This window comes from Myxocyprinus asiaticus, chromosome 17 (assembly GCF_019703515.2).
Source record: "Myxocyprinus asiaticus isolate MX2 ecotype Aquarium Trade chromosome 17, UBuf_Myxa_2, whole genome shotgun sequence".
Taxonomy (NCBI): Eukaryota; Metazoa; Chordata; class Actinopteri; order Cypriniformes; family Catostomidae; genus Myxocyprinus; species Myxocyprinus asiaticus.
Genome location: NC_059360.1, coordinates 30063194 through 30084458, shown reverse-complemented (window position 1 = coordinate 30084458; position 21265 = coordinate 30063194). Strand labels below are relative to the sequence as shown.

The following is a 21265-nucleotide window of genomic DNA, read 5'->3' as shown; positions in this document are numbered from 1 at the left end:
GTTCATCCTGGATTAACTGCAGAAATTCACATACAGTTGAAGTCAGAAGTTTACATTCACATTAGCCAAATAAACTCAACAAAAAAAGAAACTTAAAGATAATTTTGTAAAAATCAAAATAACTTTACAGATCTTTATTGTAAATGATTTAAACAATGTTTTCCATGCTTGTTCAATGAACCATAAACAATTAATGAACATGCACCTGTGGAAAGGTTGTTAAGACACTAACAGCTTACAGACGGTAGGCAATTAAGGTCACAGTTATAAAAACTTAGAACATTAAAGAGACCTTTCTACTGACTCTGAAAAACACCAAAAGAAAGATGCCCAGGGTCCCTGCTCATCTGCGTGAACGTGCCTGGGGCATGAGGACTACAGATGTGGCCAGGGCAATAAATTGCAATGTCCGCACTGTGAGCAGGGTTGGGGAGTAATGAAATACGTGTAATGGGAATACGTATTTAAAATACAAAATACAAGTAACTGTATTCCATTACAGTTACAATTTAAATCACTGGTAATTAGAATACAGTTACATTCAAAAATATTTTGGTTACTGAAGAGATTACTTTGTATTTTATTGTAATTTGTTTCATTTAATATTTAGTCCTTTCTGATGGAAAACATTTATCCATATAAATGATGCAATGATGTGTTTATCGTCAAAGGAATGAGTGTTACACCGAGGGATCGATGTGGAGGGTCCATCATGGTCTGGGGCGGTGTCACAGCATCATCGGTCTGAGCTTGTTGTTATTGCAGGCAATCTCAATGCTGTGTGTTACAGGGAAGACATCCTCCTCCCTCATGTGGTACCCTTCCTGCAGGCTCATCCTGACATGACCCTCCAACATGACTATGCCACCAGCCATACTGCTCATTCTGTGCATGATTTCAGTGTTCTGCCATGGCCAGCGAAGAGCCCGGATCTCAATCCCATTGAGCACGTCTGGGACCTGTTGGATCGGAGGGTGAGGGCTAGGGCCATTCCCCCCAGAAATGTCCGGGAACTTGCAAGTGCCTTGGTGGAAGATTGGGGTAACATCTCACAGCAAGAACTGGCAAATCTGGTGCAGTCCATGAGGAGGAGATGCACTGCAGTACTTAATGCAGCTGGTGGCCACACTTTTGGTGGTTACTTTTGATTTTGACCCCCCTTTTGTTCAGTTTATGTCTTAGTTGTTGAATCTTTTTATGTTCATACAAATATTTACACGTTAAATTTGCTGAAAATAAAAGCAGTTGAAAGTGAGAGGAGTTTGCTGAGTTTACACTTAAATTTTTTCACAATTCCTGACATTTAATTGTAGAAAGCATTCCCTGTCTTAGGTCAGTTAGGATCACTACTTTATTTTAAGAATGTGAAATGTCAGAATAATAGAGAGAATGATTTATTTCAGCTTTTATTTCTTTCATCACATTCCCAGTGGGTCAGAGGTTTACATACACTGTTAGTTTTTGGTTGCATTGCCTTTAACTTGGGTCAAACGTTTTGGGTAGCCTTCCACAAGCTTCTCACAATAAGTTGCTGGAATTTTGGCCCATTCCTCCAGACAGAACTGGTGTAACTGAGTCAAGTTTGTAGGCCTCCTTGCTCGCACATGCTTTTTCAGTTCTGCCCAAAACTGTTCTATCGGAGTGAGGTCAGGGCTTTGTGATGGCCACTCCAATACCTTGACTTTGTTGTCCTTAAGCCATTTTGCCACAACTTTGGAGGTATGCTTGGGGTCATTGTCCATTTGGAAGACCCATTTGCGACAAAGCTTTAACTTCCTGGCTGATGTCTTCAGATATTGATTTAATATATCCACATAAATTTCCTTCCTCATGATTCCATCTATTTTGTGAAGTGCACCAGTCCCTCCTGCAGCAAAGCACCCCCACAACATGATGTTGCCACCCCCATGCTTCACGGTTGGGATGGTGTTCTTTGGCTTGCAAGCCTTACCCTTTTTCCTCCAAACATAACGATGGTCATTATGGCCAAACAGTTAAATTTTTGTTTCATCAGACCAGAAGACATTTCTCCAAAAAGTAAGATCTTTATCCCCATGTGCACTTGCAAACTGTAGTCTGGCTTTTTTATGCCGGTTTAGGAGCAGTGGCTTATTCCTTGCTGAGCAGCCTTTCAGGTTATGTCGATATAGGACATGTTTTACTGTGGACATAGATACTTGTTTACCTGTTTCCTCCAGCATCTTCACAAGGTCCTTTGATGTTGTTCTGGGATTGATTTGCACTTTTCGCACCAAACTACGTTCATCTCTAGGAGACAGAATGCTTCCTGAGCGGTATGATGGCTGCGTGGTCCCATGGTGTTTATACTTGCGTACTATTGTTTATAAGATGAATGTGGTACCTTCAGGTGTTTGGAAATTGCTCCCAAGGGTGAACCAGACTTGTGGAGGTCCACAATTTTTTTCTGAGGTCTTGGCTGATTTCTTTTGATTTTCCCATTATTTCAAGCAGAGGCACTGCGTTTGAAGGTAGGCCTTAAAATACATCCACAGGTACACCTCCAACTGGCTAACTGCCTAAAGACTTGACATTATTTTCTGGAATTTTCCAAGCTGCTTAAAGGCACAGTTAACTTAGTGTATGTAAACTTCTCACCCACTGGAATTGTGATATAGTCAATTAAAAGTGAAACACTGTCTGTAAACAATTGTTGGAAAAATTACTTGTGTCATGCACAAAGTTGATGTCCTAAACGACTTGCCAAAACTATAATTTGCTAAAATCAAACCTCTGGAGTGGTTAAAAAATATCAACCTAATTGTATGTAAACTTCTGACTTAAACTGTAGATGCATTGTCCTTTGTTAGTTGGCTGAAGAAGGCTTTTGTTGGCAATTACTAGATGGTCTATGTATTCCACTGTGTGTAGTCCATCATTAGACCAAGGTGATGCAGGCAGAGATCAGTGAGGTGCATCGCAGTTCAACTGGCAGGTCATTTCGGTGAGGTCTATCCTAAGTCCAAGGTTCAGGCAGTATACTCTATGTAGAAGTTTGATCATCTCAAGCAGTGACAAACTGACCCATGTCCTCTAATAACCCAAGCAAAGTTTAACTTTCAACCTGCTGAAACTGGTTTACAAAGGAAGGTGATTATGTGTGAGGGTGAAAATAAAATCGTTTCACTTCAGGTTTGTTAAATAAGATAAGCTGTCACAGTGAACCTGTAAATTAGCTATTTGTCTAAATTGTTAAAAGCAGACAGAATAAGGCACATTTATTTTTTGGACTGTTTTACTGGCTCAGTGAGGATAAGATGCAGTCATATGTGCTTTTATAAAAATGCAAATTTGAATTTTACATGACAAATCTGAGAAAGCAAAATTAGTAGAAGCTAAAAGTAGACTCAAATCAAGGCGTTTTCTCTTTCATTAATAGATCACTCAAAACAGCTTATACTGCCAAAATTATTTTGTAAAAAATATTTTTATATTTCCTATTTCCAACTGCTAAAACATATACATGCACCTTTTGTTTACACATAGCACAGATTCTCTGGTCAAAACTGAGGCAAAATCAATGTTAAAACAAGAGTTGTTCATCAGAAATAGTTACTTTTTCATTTAGTCTAGGCATATTCTCAGTATGGCATAACCTGTATTTATGATTAAAGAACATTAGTTTTCTTTAAAGTTAAGATTTTTGAACTGTATTTAAAATAGTTTTTTAAAGAATTATGTCTTTATGTGACTCTGTGGACTGATAATTTACTCATTCTACTGTTTGTAAGATAAATCAATTCAGCAGGGCTGCTCCTGATACTGTCTCTCTGTGGCAGTAAAAAAGTCCTCCAGTACACTGCGCAGGTATTCAAAGGTGGGTCGGTTATCTGGGTTCTCTGTCCAGCAATGCTTCATGATGTTATAGAGAGCCTCAGGGCAGTTATCAGGGCAAGGCATACGGTACCCTTGCTCAAGGTTTGCGATCACCTCTGGGTTTGTCATTCCTGAAAGATTCAGAGAAATTATAAGAATTACTCAAATAAATAATTCAAATAATAATTCTGCCACAATTTACTCCCCCTCATGTTGTACCAAACCCATATAACTTCCTGTCATGCCGAACACAAAAGATGTTAGAATGAATATCGCAGTCCATCTTTTTTTTTAAATGGCACTGAATAATGCCTAACTTTAAAGTTTAAAGGAAAATATTCCAGGTTCAATACAAGTTAAGATCAATCAACAGCATTTGTGGCATAATGTTGATAACCACAAAAATTTTGCCTCCGACTAGGAGTAACATCTGGAAAAAAAAAAGCAAACTGACCGAATAACGTCAATGAGCTCATTTTTGCACAAAAGACTTGAATCCTTTAGACATATATGATGATGATGACATATACACTTGTTTACATTAACAAAAGGACATTATGTAAAAAATTTACTTCTTAAGGCACAGATATACTTCATACGAAATCGAAGAACGAACGGGTATGACGTCATTTAGAACAAAATCCGGCCAAAAGATGGTGTTTTTGCATTGGTTTCAGTGGTTTGAAACAGCTCGCCTGGGCGAACTTTTAGAAAATCTTCTAACCAGCTGCTAAACAATTTCTTACTGAAGCTCCATCTACTACTTTGTTTACGTTTTTAGTCAGTATTTAATTTGAACACACCAGCGTGCAGAGTTATTAGTGCGCTACTAAATCTACTTATGATGTATATTATTCCTCATTTGTAAGACGCTTTGGATAAAACCATCTGACAAATAAATAAAATGTATTAGCATGTACCTACATCAGTACGATCGTTCACATAGAGACATTTTCCAAGACCATGTCATGTGAATTTTTTTCTACAAAAGGAATCAAATCCACTCAAATACTCTCCAGTGCCCATTCACTCGTGTGCCATCTGCAGCAAAAGCCATTTACACATCTGCCCAATGTAAGATATGCCTGTCTAATCATCATCCTTTTGTCTTTATTCTGTACATTAACACTTTTATACACTCAAATTTCCAGTAGTATCAGTGTTATCATAAATAACAAAAACAGAGTGTAATCGCCGCATATTATGGCCTCGTATAGCGTGTTAGCGCATTAGCATCATAAATTCACAATGTAAACAATTCAAATTGTCTACTGCGTATAAATTACTTTAAATCATCATTGAGTGGTTAAAACAGCTTCTTTTATTGACCATGACTTCTACTCAAAGAATGAGGCAAAGTCATTTATAACACATTTTTAAGGTTTTTCATGTAGCGTCCTCATATTTAAATGTACTTCTAAACAACTCCCACAGTGGTGTGGCGGATGTCTGAATGTTCACAAACAGTATATCGTTGCTCAGCTGTTTAGAACTTCTTTTTACCCCTGAATGAAGAAGAACTTCTCCGGAAGTATATCGGGCCTTTTAGAATGAAACAATCTAAACTGTATGTGTGACAGAGCTTTGTTCATGACAGTCAACTGTTGATGAGCAACCAACAGTGACAAAACATCCTAATCGCTACCATGGTTTTGTACAATGAACAAAAAGGAATATTTTCCAGGACAAATAATTATTTTCCAGGACATTTAGGTATTTTTTCTCATTTTCCATGACTGGAAAACTGCATAGCAAAATTCCAGGTTTTCCAGGATGCGTGGTTTGGAACAACATGTGGGTGAGTAAATTATGAAAGAATTTTAAATTTTTTGGTTAACTATACATTTAAAAAAGTATTTTTTGAATGCCATGCATAATGCAATTTCCATTTATGTCACTTTCCAACATCAAAATGAGGTCAAACACAAGGCACATTGGGTTTGTTTGTTTGTTACCTGGATATGGGATTCTTCCATAGGTAACAATTTCTGTCAACAGCACTCCAAACGACCAGACGTCTGATTTGATCGAAAAGGTACCGTAGTTTATAGCCTCAGGTGCCGTCCATTTGATAGGAAACTTTGCTCCTGTATGATTTAAAACAAAGACATGTTAATTTACGTATGTTACAAGACTAGCCTTCACAGTAAGATATTGTGACACAGCCTCATTAAAAAGATTGAACGGTGCAATGCTGATTAGGTCTGATGCCCAACCGGACCTCTTTATAGGCTTTGTTGCACGTGCTGAGTTTTACTGATGATCCAGTCCTAAAGTAAACATATACGGCCTTTGTTCTGCTTACCTTCCCTGGCTGTATATTCGTTATTTTCAATGACGCGGGCGAGGCCGAAGTCAGCAATCTTGCAAATGAGCTCATCAGACACCAAAATGTTAGCAGCTCTCAAGTCTCGATGGATGTAGTTCTTCTGCTCTATGAAAGCCATTCCTTCTGCGACCTGCAGGGGGCAGTGCAGTGTTAAAGTAATATGGCTGTGTGTGGTGCTGGCTATGTTCAGAATACTATACTACCATATTACTTTTACTATTTCTGCAGTACATAATGTTCACTGTGCATAGTATGCACATTTGAATGCATTGGATACTTAGATGACCTACTACCAGGAATGTGCAGTATACATCAGAGCCTACTGGGCTGGGTACTGTATCTAACAATTCAATAGCTGTACCTGACTTTCATTCCAGGGTGACAAATGAACCAGAAATAACATCAACCAAGATTTTTTAAGTCTCCTAATTGACTTGATTTGATTGGACATAAGAAATGTTTAAAACTGTGAAATTGACATATTTATATTCAGTGTGATAATTGAATGTCTCTTGCTGAGGTCTTGTGACAATGACGCAGCATACTACTGTATGAAATGTTTGCTGTTGCATAATGCATGTTTCACAGGCCTAAAAATAAAACTTGTAGGCAGAATACAGTATATAATGACCACTATTCACTAGGCTACCATTCCATTTCAAACATATCCCATTTCTATGCACAGACAGAGGTCAGTTCCTGAGATAGGGAGGGTCTTCCTTTTACTTCCCTTGATTTGACTTTTAACCTCCTCTGCTCAACTCCACCCCTCAAATACCCACAAGTTTCACACCTAGACACATTAAAGGCTGGTTTCCTGCTGTACTTCCTGATGCCTGATATAACAGCTTTCTTCTTTTCCGTAAATTCAGCTCCTATTTTGACTGATCTCAAAACAGTTGTTTTGTTTCGCTCTAATCTGAGGTAGATTAATGCTGCTTGAACTTCTCAGAGGTTTGACATATGGTATTTCTGTAATCATAACTGCACTCAGAATGCTCCCAGATAAGCCCCTTGTGTTCCTTTTATGTTCTAACCTCTTTTGCAAATGCATTTAAATGTGAACTGTGAAATGGTTTAAGTGATTGTGGCCAGGTAATAATCTCAGACGTATTATGAGTGACAAGGCATTATTGTAGTACAGGGAGCTATTTTACAACACTGTCATAGTTTTTATAAAGTATGTTGCACTATGACACCTTGTGTATTGTGTGCACAAGTGTCATTTATAGGTGGGATGGGTGTCCCTACCACTTTTTGCCTTAGCCAATTTTGTCCCTACCACTTTTCTTTTTAAAATTGCTTTTGTCAGGTAAATGTCTAATGCAAAAGAAACATTGCCAGTTCTTGAGCAGGAGTTTCCATTTCGTCTGTGTGTGTTATAAGTGACAATATGCTGCATTTTGGTGCATTTTGGAGCTTCAAAGTTTTGGTACCCATTCACTTGAATTATAAGGACCTACAGAGCTTAGATAGTCTTCTAAATATCTTTGTTTGTGTTCAGCAAAACAAAGGAAGTCATACACATCTGGGATGGCATGAGGATGAGTAAATGATGAGAGAATTTTCATTTTTGGGTGAACTCTCCCTTTATTTAAATCCCAAACTTTCCACCCAAAAACTAGTGGTGATTTTGTGCTTTCGGTTGGAAAATGGCATTTCCCATTCATGGAATACGGAGTTCATGAACAGTTAATGGAAATATCAGAATGATGACCTTTACAATTAAAATTCTACATAATACCAGACCTGTGTTCATGCCTGATCTGTTCCAACAATAATGAAGCATTGAGTGTCTCAAGAAGAATTACTGAGACCTACAGCAGACCTTTGTATGGTTTATACAATCTATGTGTACAACAGTGTTTTGACAACAAACAAACAAGTAAACAGTTATTTTATGTGTGGGTTGCAAATTAATATTTAATGTGGGTAATAAAAATAACTTTTTTTGCATTTGTGTGTTTATGTGGAAGTATACTGCTTTTTTGTTTTTGTATGTACGACCAATACATTTTGCGTGTGGTTTGCAATTGGATATTTCAGTGTGAGAGTTTGTTTTGTATTAGTGTATAAGTAAACACTTTAAATATCCTATTTTCGTCTAGTCAGTTTGTAGTTCAGGGCAATGGTAGCAACTCAGTGATTTAGTATTAAGTTGTCTAGACTCATTAAAGCACACATAGTGATGCTCATTGTTATGTATCAGATCAGCAGTTGAGTAATGCTGGCATCAGTTCACATGAAGCTTAGTGATAGTGATAAAAGACAGAGCAAAAAGTGATAAACAGAACATATACAAGGATGTTAAAATTTAGTCATGTGAAAATTCTGGGTTTTTATCCTTATATAGTAGCCTGATCACATTATTTTTCGTAGCTTTTTGTAAATGTACAATTTTTGTATGTTTGTATAGACGCTGAAATGTACAATATGGACGTATTGATAGCATTTTTATGCTTTAGAAGCGTAAAAATATTTACAAATCCTTTATATTAAAAATATATGTTTGTATAGTTTCATTTTTATCATTTTATAGATATTTTATATCCCTTAACCCAACCCGAAAACCTAACAAATTTTCCACAATATAAAAATGTACTGGCAAATAAATATGTTTTGTACATTTAATTAAGCTCATTGATTAAAATACAATAAAATCAGTTCAATAGATTGAATAAGGATTCGTAATCATTTGTTCACCTCTTAAGTTTTTCACACGTAAAGTGATTTACATTTTAGATGCTGTCAGTGTGACAGTATTGAATATTTCAGAGTCATGTTCACTTCAGTGTATGTAAGCAACTGTACAGTATGTGTATTAGAACCACTCTTTACATAAGAATAGCTAAGAATACTCATGAGATCACATTGTATACCAGTTTGACTCTTGGTAAAAATGTCTCAAAGCCTGATGTTTTCAGGGTTGTTCTGAAACAAAACATATTGAACAAAAGTCATTGATTTGCATTGATGAAGCCTACCTGGGCAGACATATCAATCAGCATATTGATGGTTAAATTGCATCCTTCTGGAGTCTTCAGAAAATCTACCAGGCTGCCTAAAATCAGAACAAACACAAACATTTTATTACATATACAGCAAAGCAAGCTATCATATAATTAGGAGTAAAAGTTGTGAAGGGTATATTATGGACTGTAAACCCTAACAAGTTTATTATTCTCAAAGAATTTCAGGAAATTGCTTAAAGTAATTAAGCAATTATCTCTTTCTTATTTATTTTTTTATTTTTTTCCCCTCACTAAAAGAGTTTTACTCCTAAAGAACATTATAAATGCTGCTTTATTCTATATGGAGAAGGTTTCCTCATGGGGGCAGCCATGTTATGATCACATGACCAGTCAAATACTACTGGCTTAATCTCAGTAACTGCCCTTTATTTGACACTTTAACTCACTGATTAAAATAATCATGTCTGACTGTGAATAGTGAATTTCTACAATGGCATCTGAAACTATTGATTTTAAATTATCCTGCATCCAACCCTCTAGGTGTCAGTGAAAGTCCAGGATGACACAAACAAAAATTTTACTGAGTGCACCTATAAAATTTTTGTAACGGTTTTGTTTTCACTTAAAGGAATAGTTCACCCCAAAATTATATATATATATAAAAAATATATCTTATTATTTACTCACCCTCATGCCATCCCAGATGTGACTTTCTTTCTTCTGCTGAACACAAAGGAAGATTTTTAGAAGAATATCTCAGCTCTGTAGGTCCATACAAAGCAAGTGAATTGTGTCCAGAACATTGAAGCTCAAAAAAGCACATAAAGGAAGCATAAAAGTAATCCATATGACTCCAGTGGTTTAATCTATGTCTTCAGAAGTGATATGAGAGGTGTGGGTGAGAAACAGATAAATATTTAAGTAACGTTTTTACAATAAATCCCCACTTTAACTTCCACATTCTTCTTCTTTTGTTTTTGGTGATTTGCATTCTTCATGTATATCGACACCTACTGGGCAGGTGAGAATTTCTAGTAAAAATTACTTAAATATTAATATTTTTCTCACCCACACCTATCATATAACTTCTGAAGATATGGGTTTAACCACTGGAGTCTTATGGAGTATTACAATGTTCTTTTATATGCTTTTTGGAGCTTTGAAGTTCTGGCCACCATTCACTTGTATTGTATGAACCTACAGTGCTGAGATATTTTCTAAAAATCTTCATTTGTGTTCAGCAGAAGAAAGAAAGTCATACACACCTGGAATGGCATGAGGGTAAGTATGTTATGAGAGAATTTACATTGATGGTGAACTATTCCTTTAATAGCTAATGTCAAAAGAAATGGCTAGAAACTATGAAATGTAATTACTGTAACATACCTTTACTGAGATTAGTCAGGGTAGTTATTATCTCCCAGTTAGCTTTATGTGGGACTTGATGGGAAAATTTAATGTTAGAATGGTTTTGTTTAGATTTTTTGTTTGTTTTTAGTCATAAGGCAGACTTTAGCAGCAACTGAATCTTACCGGAAGCACTATCTCTCTGTAAGTAATTTTAGTTCAAAAGCAGAAGGAAAGAGTAGATAGATGAATGCTGTTGTTTTGATGCTTAAAATTGTTCCATAAGGTCTCGTCAGACTTCACGAGAAACAGATTAGATCCAAGAACTAGAACATAACAACTGCAGGAAATTACTGCTGCCAGTTTGGAGCAGTCTCAGAGAATTTTGGTGTTAAAGGCCAAAGTTGTTGCTTTAGAGATGACAGGCTGTGTTGGAAAAAGAGCAAAACCAACTGACCCTGAAGGAAATTCCCACAAAGGTGTAGTGGAAAATGCCCTATTAGGAATTCAAGCAACAAGCACACTTTAAGTTGTACAGACTCCTTACATCTCCTCATAGCCTTAGTTTAGAGGAAGTTCCCATGTTTTAAATCATTCTGTCATTGTCTCCATTGTTAAAAAGAAACAGGGTGGGAAAAGGCTACATTAACCTCTTCTTTTAAATAACAACACAGACAACAATTAATACATGAATCCTAAACAAAGAAATGTGAAATCTACAAGCTGAGCCCAGTGTTCTATCAGTTTCCTTTAGAAGGGAACACAAAGCAAGTCCATTCACGAGCTGCTGCGCCAACAGTGCACTGACGTTGTGGTAATGCGGCTGCTCCTCTTAGAGTCTTTTGCTACCGTCAGCTTCAATGTGACATTCTAAAGGCCCAATAAACCTCTCAGGGCCAATAAGACCAGAAATTGTGCATTGTGGCATTATAAAGAGAAAATGTTATAGGGTGTGGAGGACTTTTCTATAAGCACCTGTGACCATAGTGACCATTTATGAGTTTGATTTATTGTGGTGAGTTTCTGGCTGGTTGGGTCTGAATTGGAAAGCATCGCCGATGCTAGCCTATGGAACAAAGACCTTTCTACCTCACACTGTATCTGTCAGTCTCTCTCTCTCTCTCTCTCTCTCTCTCTCTCTCTCCTTCTGCTTTTGCCTCTCTCAGTCTCTATTCAATGTGATGGAATTCACGCTGTAACTGTGACCCTTCTTTCTGTGAGAGGTTTACAAGTCCAGTTTTTATTCAGTGCTTTGCATTGTTCTAAGTAGGTTGCAGTGAGATGCGGTGTGTGTGTGTGTGTGTGTGTATGAGGGATTTATTATGCATTAGTTAGAAAAACATTAGGTAATGGAGCTGTAGCTATACAGATAATTAGCTCTTTAAAACATGCTGCTTTAATACTTTAAAGCTGCTTCAGAATTAATCTATTTTTGTCCCCTCAAATACTTTTGTTTCCCTGACCTAATCAAAACTCAGTAGGCAGACATTATTGAACATTCAACCCACTGTTTTAGCACAAATAGGAGTGCACTTTTCAGAAATGTTACTGTTATTCAGTATAGGGACATTGTTTCGGTCTGGTGTCAATTTGACCCCAGCAAAGCTACATTGTACAAAAATACATTAAAACAAATTATAGTACATACTATAATTGGCATGCGTGTACTGGTACAGTGTGTACACACCAATCTTAGCATTTTAAAGTTCATTGCATTTATTCATGTGTTGTACCTGAGGTCTCTGAGAACCCTAAACATAAGCAATATAAAACATTTCATAGTGGACACTTGCAGGTTGATGACATGACATACATAGTATATATATTATATATATATATATTTTTTTTTTACAGATCTGTTAAACAATTCAAAAATACATAAACAATTTATTTCACTCAAAACAATTACTTGAAAACACCTCTTCTATATATAATTATGTTTTTAATTTAAATTTTTTTCCGGGGCTTAAAGTAAAATGTTGTGTGGTGTAAATGTCTAAAGATAGTAAAAATAAAATCAAAGTCTCATTAAAAGCTGAAATTCTGAAAAAAGAACTGCTGGTATGAGTAGTGCAGAGTAATCTTTTATTAATATTTCAAAAAAACAAAAACAAAAAAAAAGTTAAACAAATGTGTTTTAATATAAGATTAATATTTGAAAAGCTTTTGTCCACCAAATCAAAGTCAAGTGGTGTAACCAACATGAAAAGTAGGTTGCCAGTCTGTTCTTTATGTTGACAAAAACCATGAAACAGAGAAGACCACTTTAGACCCTCAAGACTGAGTGTGAAGTTAAAAAAAATATCTATCTGTCTATCTATCTAATATCTCTCTCTCTCTCTCTCTCTCTCTCTCTTCCTCTCTCACTATATATATACAGTATATATATATATATATATATATATATATATATATATATATATATTGTGGTGGTTGGGGTGTGGTTAAGCGCCGGTTTGTGAATGGAGAGCGAGATCAGGAGTTGAGAACGGTAAGGATCATCACCTGGCAATTACTGTCTCTAACAGCTGTTTGCCATTGCAGTGAGAGTGGAGACGGGCTTTAAATGCGAGCCAGACGCCAGTCATAGGGGGAGAGTTACAAGACCTGAGTTGGAGAAAGTCTGTATTGTTTTATGTCTGAAAAGCGTAGTTTCTGTGTGTGACTGCTGAAAAACATAAATATTGAGTTTAAAGGAAATAAAAAGATACTGTTTAAGTTGGATTCGCCATCTCCCGCTTCCTCCTTTTCTGGTGCCGAAACCCAGGATTAAGGGAGGAACAACGCCGCCATTGATCCCTCACCTTTGGAGGACGTGGTCAAGACCCTCACGAGCATCCTCCAGACACAGCATCAGTCCCTCCTCGAGCTGCGAACTGAACAGGAGCAGCAATTCATTGCGCTCCTCCAGGCCCAAGCGGAGGACCGGCAGATGTTCTGGAGCTTGCTGCAACAGGAGGGTGCTGCCGCCATGACCTTGGACCCCGTGACCACCCCGCCCCAGGTTCCGCTAGTTAAGATGGGCCCGCTAAGGGATCTGGAGGCCTTCTTGGAGCTCTTTGAGCTGATGGCGGGGGCATGCAGATGGCCGAGCACCCAGTGGGCGGTCCGGTTAAATCCACTGCTGTCCGGGGAATCCCAACTCGCAGTGCAGCAGCTACCACCGGAGAACCTCCTGGTGTACACTGACTTGAGAAAAGCCATCCAGGAACGGGTCGGCCAGACACCTGAGCAGCACTTTTGCTCCCTGACCATTGGCGAGCACGGCCGCCCGTTCGCCTTCATCCAACAGCTCCGGGACGCCTGCCGGAGGTGGTTGCTGGCTGAGCAACGCAATGTTGGAGCTGTTATCGATCTGGTGGTACTGGAGCAGTTCATCGCTTGACTTCCGAGAGGGACAGCGGAATGGGTCCAGTGCCACCGCCCGTGTTCAGTTGGCAGAGGACCACATGGCAGCGTATTCGGGAGCCGGCGAGCCCCGAGACCAATGAAGGTGGGGTTATTGGTTCGGGTCCCGATGCGGCTGCCCCCGATCGAGCTGGGACGTACCGTATACATGTGAGTATTAAGGGGGGTATATACCAGGCCTTGGTGGATTCGGGTTGCAGCCAAACCTCCATCCATCAATGCCTGGTTAAAGACGAGGCTTTGGGTGCTAATCACAAGGTGAAGGTAAGGTGTATGCATGGGGATATCCAAGATTATCTTGTAGTGACTGTGACGATTCAATTTCGGGGACAAAAGTATAGTGTCAAGGCTGTGGTTAGTTTGCGCCTCACCCATCCGCTAATTTTGGGCATGAATTGGCCAGCGTTTTACACATTATTAAGGAAAGGTTGTACAGATGGGTCCTGTAACAGAGCGTTTCGGTGTGGGATTTGTGATGCGCTGGTTGGGGAGGCAGAGTGGAGGCCGTCTACATCAGTCCCACGTCAGGATGACGTAAGGGAGGGGGAAGTCTCGGCTTCCCCAGCCCTTAGAGGTTTTCCCGCAGGGGATTTTCTCTAGAACAGATGCGAGACGAGACACTTAGGCACACTTTTGACCAAGTGAAAGTGATTGATGGTCACCTTCTTCAGCCAGACATTGCACTCGCCCATCCGTATTTTTCTATTACAAATTACCGGTTGTATTGAGTGATGCAGGATGCTCAGACAAAAGAAGTTATGACCCAGTTATTGATACCAAAGAACTGTCGGTAAATGTTATTCCAGATGGCTCATTATAATCCGATGATGGGTCACTTAGGGCAGGAAAATATACTGAAACGTCTAATGGCCTGTTGAATCTGCCAGCCAACCCAAGAACACCTTTGCGCCTGTTTCCTTTGATCGAGGTCCCCTTCGATAGAATTGGCATGGAGCTCGTTGGGCCATTAGAGCGGATGGCACACGGGTATCGCTTTGTGTTGGTTCTGGTGGACTACACAATGTGATATCCGGAAGCAGTGCCTTTGCGCATCATCTCAGCACGTAGTGTTGTGGAGGCACTCTTCAAAATTATCTCCCAAGTGGGGATTCTGAAAGAAATCCTCACTGATCAAGGCACTACTTTTATGTCACGTACACTATGTGAGCTGTATGAATTATTGGTCATTAAATTGATTTCGGTCAAGCATGTACCTCCCGCAAATGGACGGCTTGGTCGAACGGCTTAATAAAAACCTGAAAAACATGATTTGTAAGTTCATGCACGAAGATGCTCGGAATGGCTTGAACCCCGGTTATTCGCAGTGCGAGAGGTCCCGCAAGCCTCTACAGGGTTCTCCTCATTTGAATTATTGTATGGCCGTAAGCCTCGTGGGGTCTTAGATGTTGTGAGAGAAAATTGGGAGGAGGGACCTTCAAACAGCAAAAATGAAATTCAATATGTTCTTGAACTGACAGCAAAACTCCACACTTTGGGACAACAATCCCAGGAGAATTTGCTACAGGCTCAAGAACGTCAGACTCTGGTGTATAACAGGGAAGCTCGGCTACGGGAATTTACACCGGGAGATAAAGTCCTTGTATTACTACCCACATCAAGCTCTAAATTGCTTGCAAAGTGGCAAGGGCCCTTTGAGGTCACACGGCGAGTCGAGGAAGACGATTCTGAGGTTAAACGCATGAATACGGGCATAGCACGTCAGATTTACCACCTCAACCTCTTAAAACCATGGAGGGAGGTGGTCCCCGTGGCTTTGGCAGCGGTGGTACGGAGAGGGAGGAGCTCGGGAGGAGCTCAGGAGGAGGTGTACTGGGCAGACCAGATGGCTCCTCTGCCTTAGTCAGGCGATGGGGGTATGTGGTTGTGGAGGCGTGGTTAAGCACTGGTTTGTGAATGGAGAGTGAGTTCAGGAGATGAGAACGGTAAGGATCATCACCTGGCAATGATTGTCTCTAACAGCTGTTTGTCATTCCAGTGAGAGTGGAGACGGGCTTTAAATGCGAGCCAGACACCAGTCAGAGGGGGAGAGTTACGAGACCTGAGTTGGAGAAAGACTGTATTGTTTTATGTCTGCTGAAAAGTGTAGTTTCTGAGTGTGACCGCTGAAAAGCGTAAATATTAAGTTTAAAGGAAATAAAAAGATACCATTTGAGTTGGATTCGCCGTCTCCCACTTCCTCCTTTTCAGTGAACATTTGTTACACACACACACACACACACACACACACACACATATATATATATATATATATATATATATATAAATGTGTTTGTAAAAAAAAGAGAGAGAATACACTCTCATGCATTCAAAGTGCAAGGAAAGTACTTTAATACCTTTTACTTTATGGTAAAACCATATTATATTTTTGTTTTCCAAAAATGTATGAAACCAAATTGGACACAGAGATTACATTTCTACTACCATAACGATTTTGAATTTTTATCAACAAACTTATTTGTCAGTGACTCTTGAATGTTGTTATCAAATTGAAAAAAAGGTTATTAATCAGTTCTCATAAGATTAGGAAAAAGTAATGAACTATTACCTGATACATTTATGCAAAGGATTTTTTTTTGTTTTTTTTTTTAACAATTTAAAGGGTTTTGGGGTTTCTCTGACCACCAACAGAACATGATTGTTAACCATTTGTTACATTTGCTGTGTCCCAAATGACACACTATACACTATGCACTCTGCTATCTAGTGTATGAATATTCGAAGTGCGGTATTGTCCCAAATGGAACACTAAAGTTTTTTTACTGTACAGAAATATTCAAAGTTTAACAGCTGAATGAAATTACATTTCAAACACACGTGATGTGTTGCTGCTAGTTTTAGCACCTCTGCCAACCTTAGTTCAACACTTAAATCTCAAATAATGTACGTATTCACACAGCTTGGGTTGATGATAAAGCATTCCACTCACATTTGCAAAGTGGTGTCTTCACAGACATTTCGCTAGTTGCCATATTCACCATCGATTACAACTGTCAGGCTAGCATTGCAGCCAGATAATTCCGTCCCTTCTGCTACGTCAGGCAAGCACATCCGCTGAGTGCATGTAATGTCCAACATTCCAAACTCTGTTATGTTGGTTACAGAAATACACTCATAGTACACTTTCATTGGATTTTCAGTCCAAGTCATCTCTAGTTCTAAAATGATGGGTAAATCTTTTGAACTAGCAACGGCAGATCCTGATTCATGGTGTAAGTAGTTCCATGCACAAGTGGGGTTTTTTGAGATAGTCCTTAGTTTTTCCTAATTTTTTCATTTATTTGTTTGTTGATCTGTTGAATAAAAGCAATATCACACTTGCAAACATGCTGTATGGCCCTAAAATGGCTGTGATTACTTGCAGCTTGGCCTGCGGCCAAATCACAACCGTGCTGATAAAGGGTCATACAAAACCTTTGCTTGTGTGATATAGTTTACGTATGTTTACAAAGATGTGAGGCGATGTAATGTGATGACCTATGAGTTCAACACCTCATCCATCTAAGAAAGAGAGTCAGACCACAGAGAATCCTTACATCTGGATATTTAAAAACTCTGACAATGCGGTCCATAAAGAGACCAAATAAAGTTGCTCCTCTGAAATACCCCTATGAGGATGTTTGATGTTGCCCTGCTAAAAAATCATTCAAGTGAGGGATTGACGCTCCTTTGCAAATACCTTCAAAGCCATGAGCATGCTTTGTTTTCTTAGAAAGTACACCAGTGTGGAACTACTGTGGGCTAAAAGCATACAAACACACTGTAATGTGAGGAAATGGAGCTCAAGTAGAACTGACGCAACTTTCTAAGACCTGTTAGATCATGCAACCCTGATGAAAGTATAAGCGGATATTTACTCAATGCGTGTGACTGCTTTTGAAAAGGAAGTCCAGGTGGGACATAGGGATGAATCATTTAATACTAGACATAGAGGCTTTGTCATTGCACTTATCTCTCCCTTCCCTTGTTTGCATAAGCATGTGTGTGTATGTGTGTGAGTCTCACCGTTCTCCATATACTCTGTGATGATATAAATGGGCTCCTGTGTGACTACAGCAAAGAGTCGCACCAGTCGAGGGTGCTGCAGGGTCTTCATCAGGTTTGCCTCAGCCAGGAAAGCACTGATGGACATTGTGCCAGGCTTCAGACTCTTGATAGCTACCCGACGGTTGTTATTATACAACCCTATACACATTAAGACAGAGAGAGGGAGAGAACAGATGGTTTTTGACTTATAATAAGGCTTTAGTTCAATAGAGTGACCGAAAACAGGATTTAACATGATGTTGCGTGTGAGAGAGATTTGGGCCAGCTGACAGAACTGTCACTTGTCCATACCATAACTTAAGTCTTTTGTTAATGTTTCAATGCCTTGCAAAGTCAAACACATGGTTTTCCAAAGTGGTTATGGTGGGTGTTTTCAAAAACGCGTTCCAGTGTGGATGAGAGGCATAACTGTAGCAAAATCAATGCGTTTCCAAACGAAAATTTGGACGTTGTGTGTGTTTTGCTTTGTTATGTTTGTTTTTTGTAAAGACAACTTTCTGTTTCATGAAAACATTTTATTTACTTCTCTATAAAATATAGAGCTAATTAACATTGATCATTTTTTGTGGTGGGCCTGTGACAGTATTGTCCTGCAAGAACTCTAAAGACTGTCAGCAGCTATGTTTCCATCCAAGTTGCGAATTAAATTTATGCAAAAACTATAATATCACGAAAACAATGTGCGAATAAAGCATAATTTCCATCCCACGTGTTCAAAAGAACAAAATCGTCTCTTCCAGAGAAAATGTAGACACTGTAATTTCAGGATGACCAGAGTAACATTTCAGATGCGATGACTGGTCCGCTGGTAAGTCCAGTTATGAACTAGATGTTCAGTCACATTACTTTTTTGATGCACATCATGTATTCCTAATAAATTCAACAGGAGTTTATCCAGTAAATGTAGCTGGGTTTCCATCAAAATGTTTCATATTTTTTTTAAGCTAATTTCTAAAAATGAGACTAAAGAAAATACGAGATGTTATGCGTTCCCATCCACTACGTAATGTGCATTATCTTGAGGGAGCCACCTTTTCGTGATGGAGCAACTGAATAAACTCCTTGCTTTGGGCAGAGCTTTATTTCCAGGATTGGAGCAATTGTACATCATTTTATTGAATGCTGCCTGGAGCCACCGCAGAACAAGTGTAATATCTGATATAATGAGGGCTGAAATGCCAATGCAATTCAAAATGTGCATAAAAATGGAAAGGAAATTGGATGGAAAGCCAGCCTGTGTTTTCATCATAGTCTATACGCATAAGTCAATTCTTCTTATCAAATAAAAAATGTGTCCATCTCAAGTGAGCATTTAAGTTTTTGTATGCGGATTTTGGAGATTTTATTTGCATCTTGGTGTTTCCATCCAGCAGTTTTTATTTGATATCCCAAAATGCGCATAAAAATACGTGGATGAAAACCCAGCTACTGGTTTCTTCAGAAACCTCATCATAAAAGAAAGGCTTTGAGGCTCTTGAGATATATCTTGAAATTCCTTGAGTATATAATTAGGATATTTGAGGCTCCTTTGAAGGGTGTCTGGAGGATCTTCAGAGGGTTTCGCCAGTGTGGCATCTGATGAACCCCAAACGGTGTCTCGAGTTTCTTTTAACTTGTTAAAATAAGGTGCAGAATGGGAACTGAATTCTGCAGGACATGGCTCTACAGGAGCATATCTGAATAGTCTTGCATTACCTGCTAATAGAAACATTGAAAAATAAGTGGCAATGTAAGATGGTACAATGCTCTGATAAAAACATTTTAGTCTCAGGGTGTGTCGTGAGGAAATAATCTGTGAGAAACTCAGTCGGTTGTTTTACTTCACCAAATTTCTTTAGCTTCACATGACATTTTCTGACTGCTTGATAACCAGTTCACTTTATGGCTTTTTTGTGGCGTTCAGCTGTATGATGTAATCACAACTGAAAATGGGGTTTAATGAGCAGAACGTTCTTTTCATTTGAATGAAGTGATAAGCTAAACAAAATGGCAGCTATGATACGGGCTCTTGAGGTCACAGAGCAGACAGGTAGCAAAGGAAACAAGCTGGTTGCTATGGAAACCAGGGACAGGAAGTGGTGAAAACTAAGGCAATGAAGTGACTTCCATGGTTCTATTTTTAGGGCCAACACAAAGACAGCATAATTTAACGGCTGCAGTTTGCTTATGTTTGGAAACTAAACACATCAACATTTAAACACAAAATCACATGAGGTCATAGGTTATATGTATGCTATTACTGTCATAGCTAAACTGCAATATCATGTTTGGAACTGAACATAAAAAAGGTGGAGAAACAATAATATATTTATATTTATTTAACTAATGGCTATTGAAAATTCTTTAGTGTACAGGTGAGTGAATGAAATGGATGAAATAAAAGCATAATCATTGAATTAGGGAGAGAGAGAGAGAGAGAGAAAATCCTAATGAAAAATCAAAGAATAAAATAATAATTGTATAATAAATAATAATAATATAAATAATAATAATAATAATAATAATAAAATAAAATGTAATATAAAGTAAATAAATAAATGTGTGCATGTGAGTGTATCTTAGATCACTGGATGTGGCCAGCCAAAATGATGAATCTGCCAATTCACAGTGCTCTGATAACCATGTGGCTTACTGTATTTAATTTTTTGACATGCGAGACATAGATTTGCTCTAAGAGTAACACACACAACAGCCTGCAGATGTGTGTTATAATGTACCATTTGTTATGGTCCAATTCAGCTCTATCAAACATTTCCTGACAAGCGCAGACAGTTCAGGCCCGGATACTGACATGCATATGCTTTGTTTCTTCAAACAGAATTCTTTAATGCTTATAAGTCTCCTAATGCTCTCAGATGTCTTTAATGCTTAAAAATGTGGGAAAACATGCTTTCTTTTCTTTGTGGGCTGTGCTTTGTGTCATTCAACATGTAAAAAGCATTGAAAATGTTTAAAGCAGCCTTGCTTGTTGACAAATAGCAAAAAAAAAAAGATAAATCCATTAAATAAGAATACAGTTGAAGTCAGACGTTTACATACACCTTAGCCAAATACATTTAAACTCAGTTTTTAACAATTCCTGACATTTAATCATAGAAAATATTCCCTGTTTTATGTCAGTTAGGGTCACTACTTTATTTTAAGAATGTGAAATGTCAGAATAATAGTAGAGAGAATGATTTATTTCAGCTTTTATTTGTTTCATCACATTCCCAGTGGGTCAGAAGTTCACATACACTTTGTTAGCATTTGGTAGCATTGCCTTTAAATTGTTTAACTTGGGTCAAATGTTTTGGGAAGCCTTCCACAA

The 21265-nt window shown here is 38.4% G+C and overlaps 1 protein-coding gene across 1 annotated transcript in view; it reads right to left on the bottom strand.

Annotated features, from left to right (window-relative positions):
• Positions 1-3235: 3235 nt before the first annotated feature.
• Positions 3236-21265, bottom strand: part of lck (LCK proto-oncogene, Src family tyrosine kinase) — a 33507-nt gene continuing 15477 nt past the window's right edge. The window contains exons 10-14 of the mRNA XM_051723511.1: positions 17914-18093; positions 9148-9224; positions 6140-6293; positions 5790-5921; positions 3236-3965 (exon numbers count right to left, since the gene is read on the bottom strand). Coding sequence (XP_051579471.1) covers positions 3760-3965; positions 5790-5921; positions 6140-6293; positions 9148-9224; positions 17914-18093 — 749 coding nt within the window. The 3' untranslated portion in view covers positions 3236-3759. The remainder of the gene's footprint in view (positions 3966-5789; positions 5922-6139; positions 6294-9147; positions 9225-17913; positions 18094-21265) is intronic.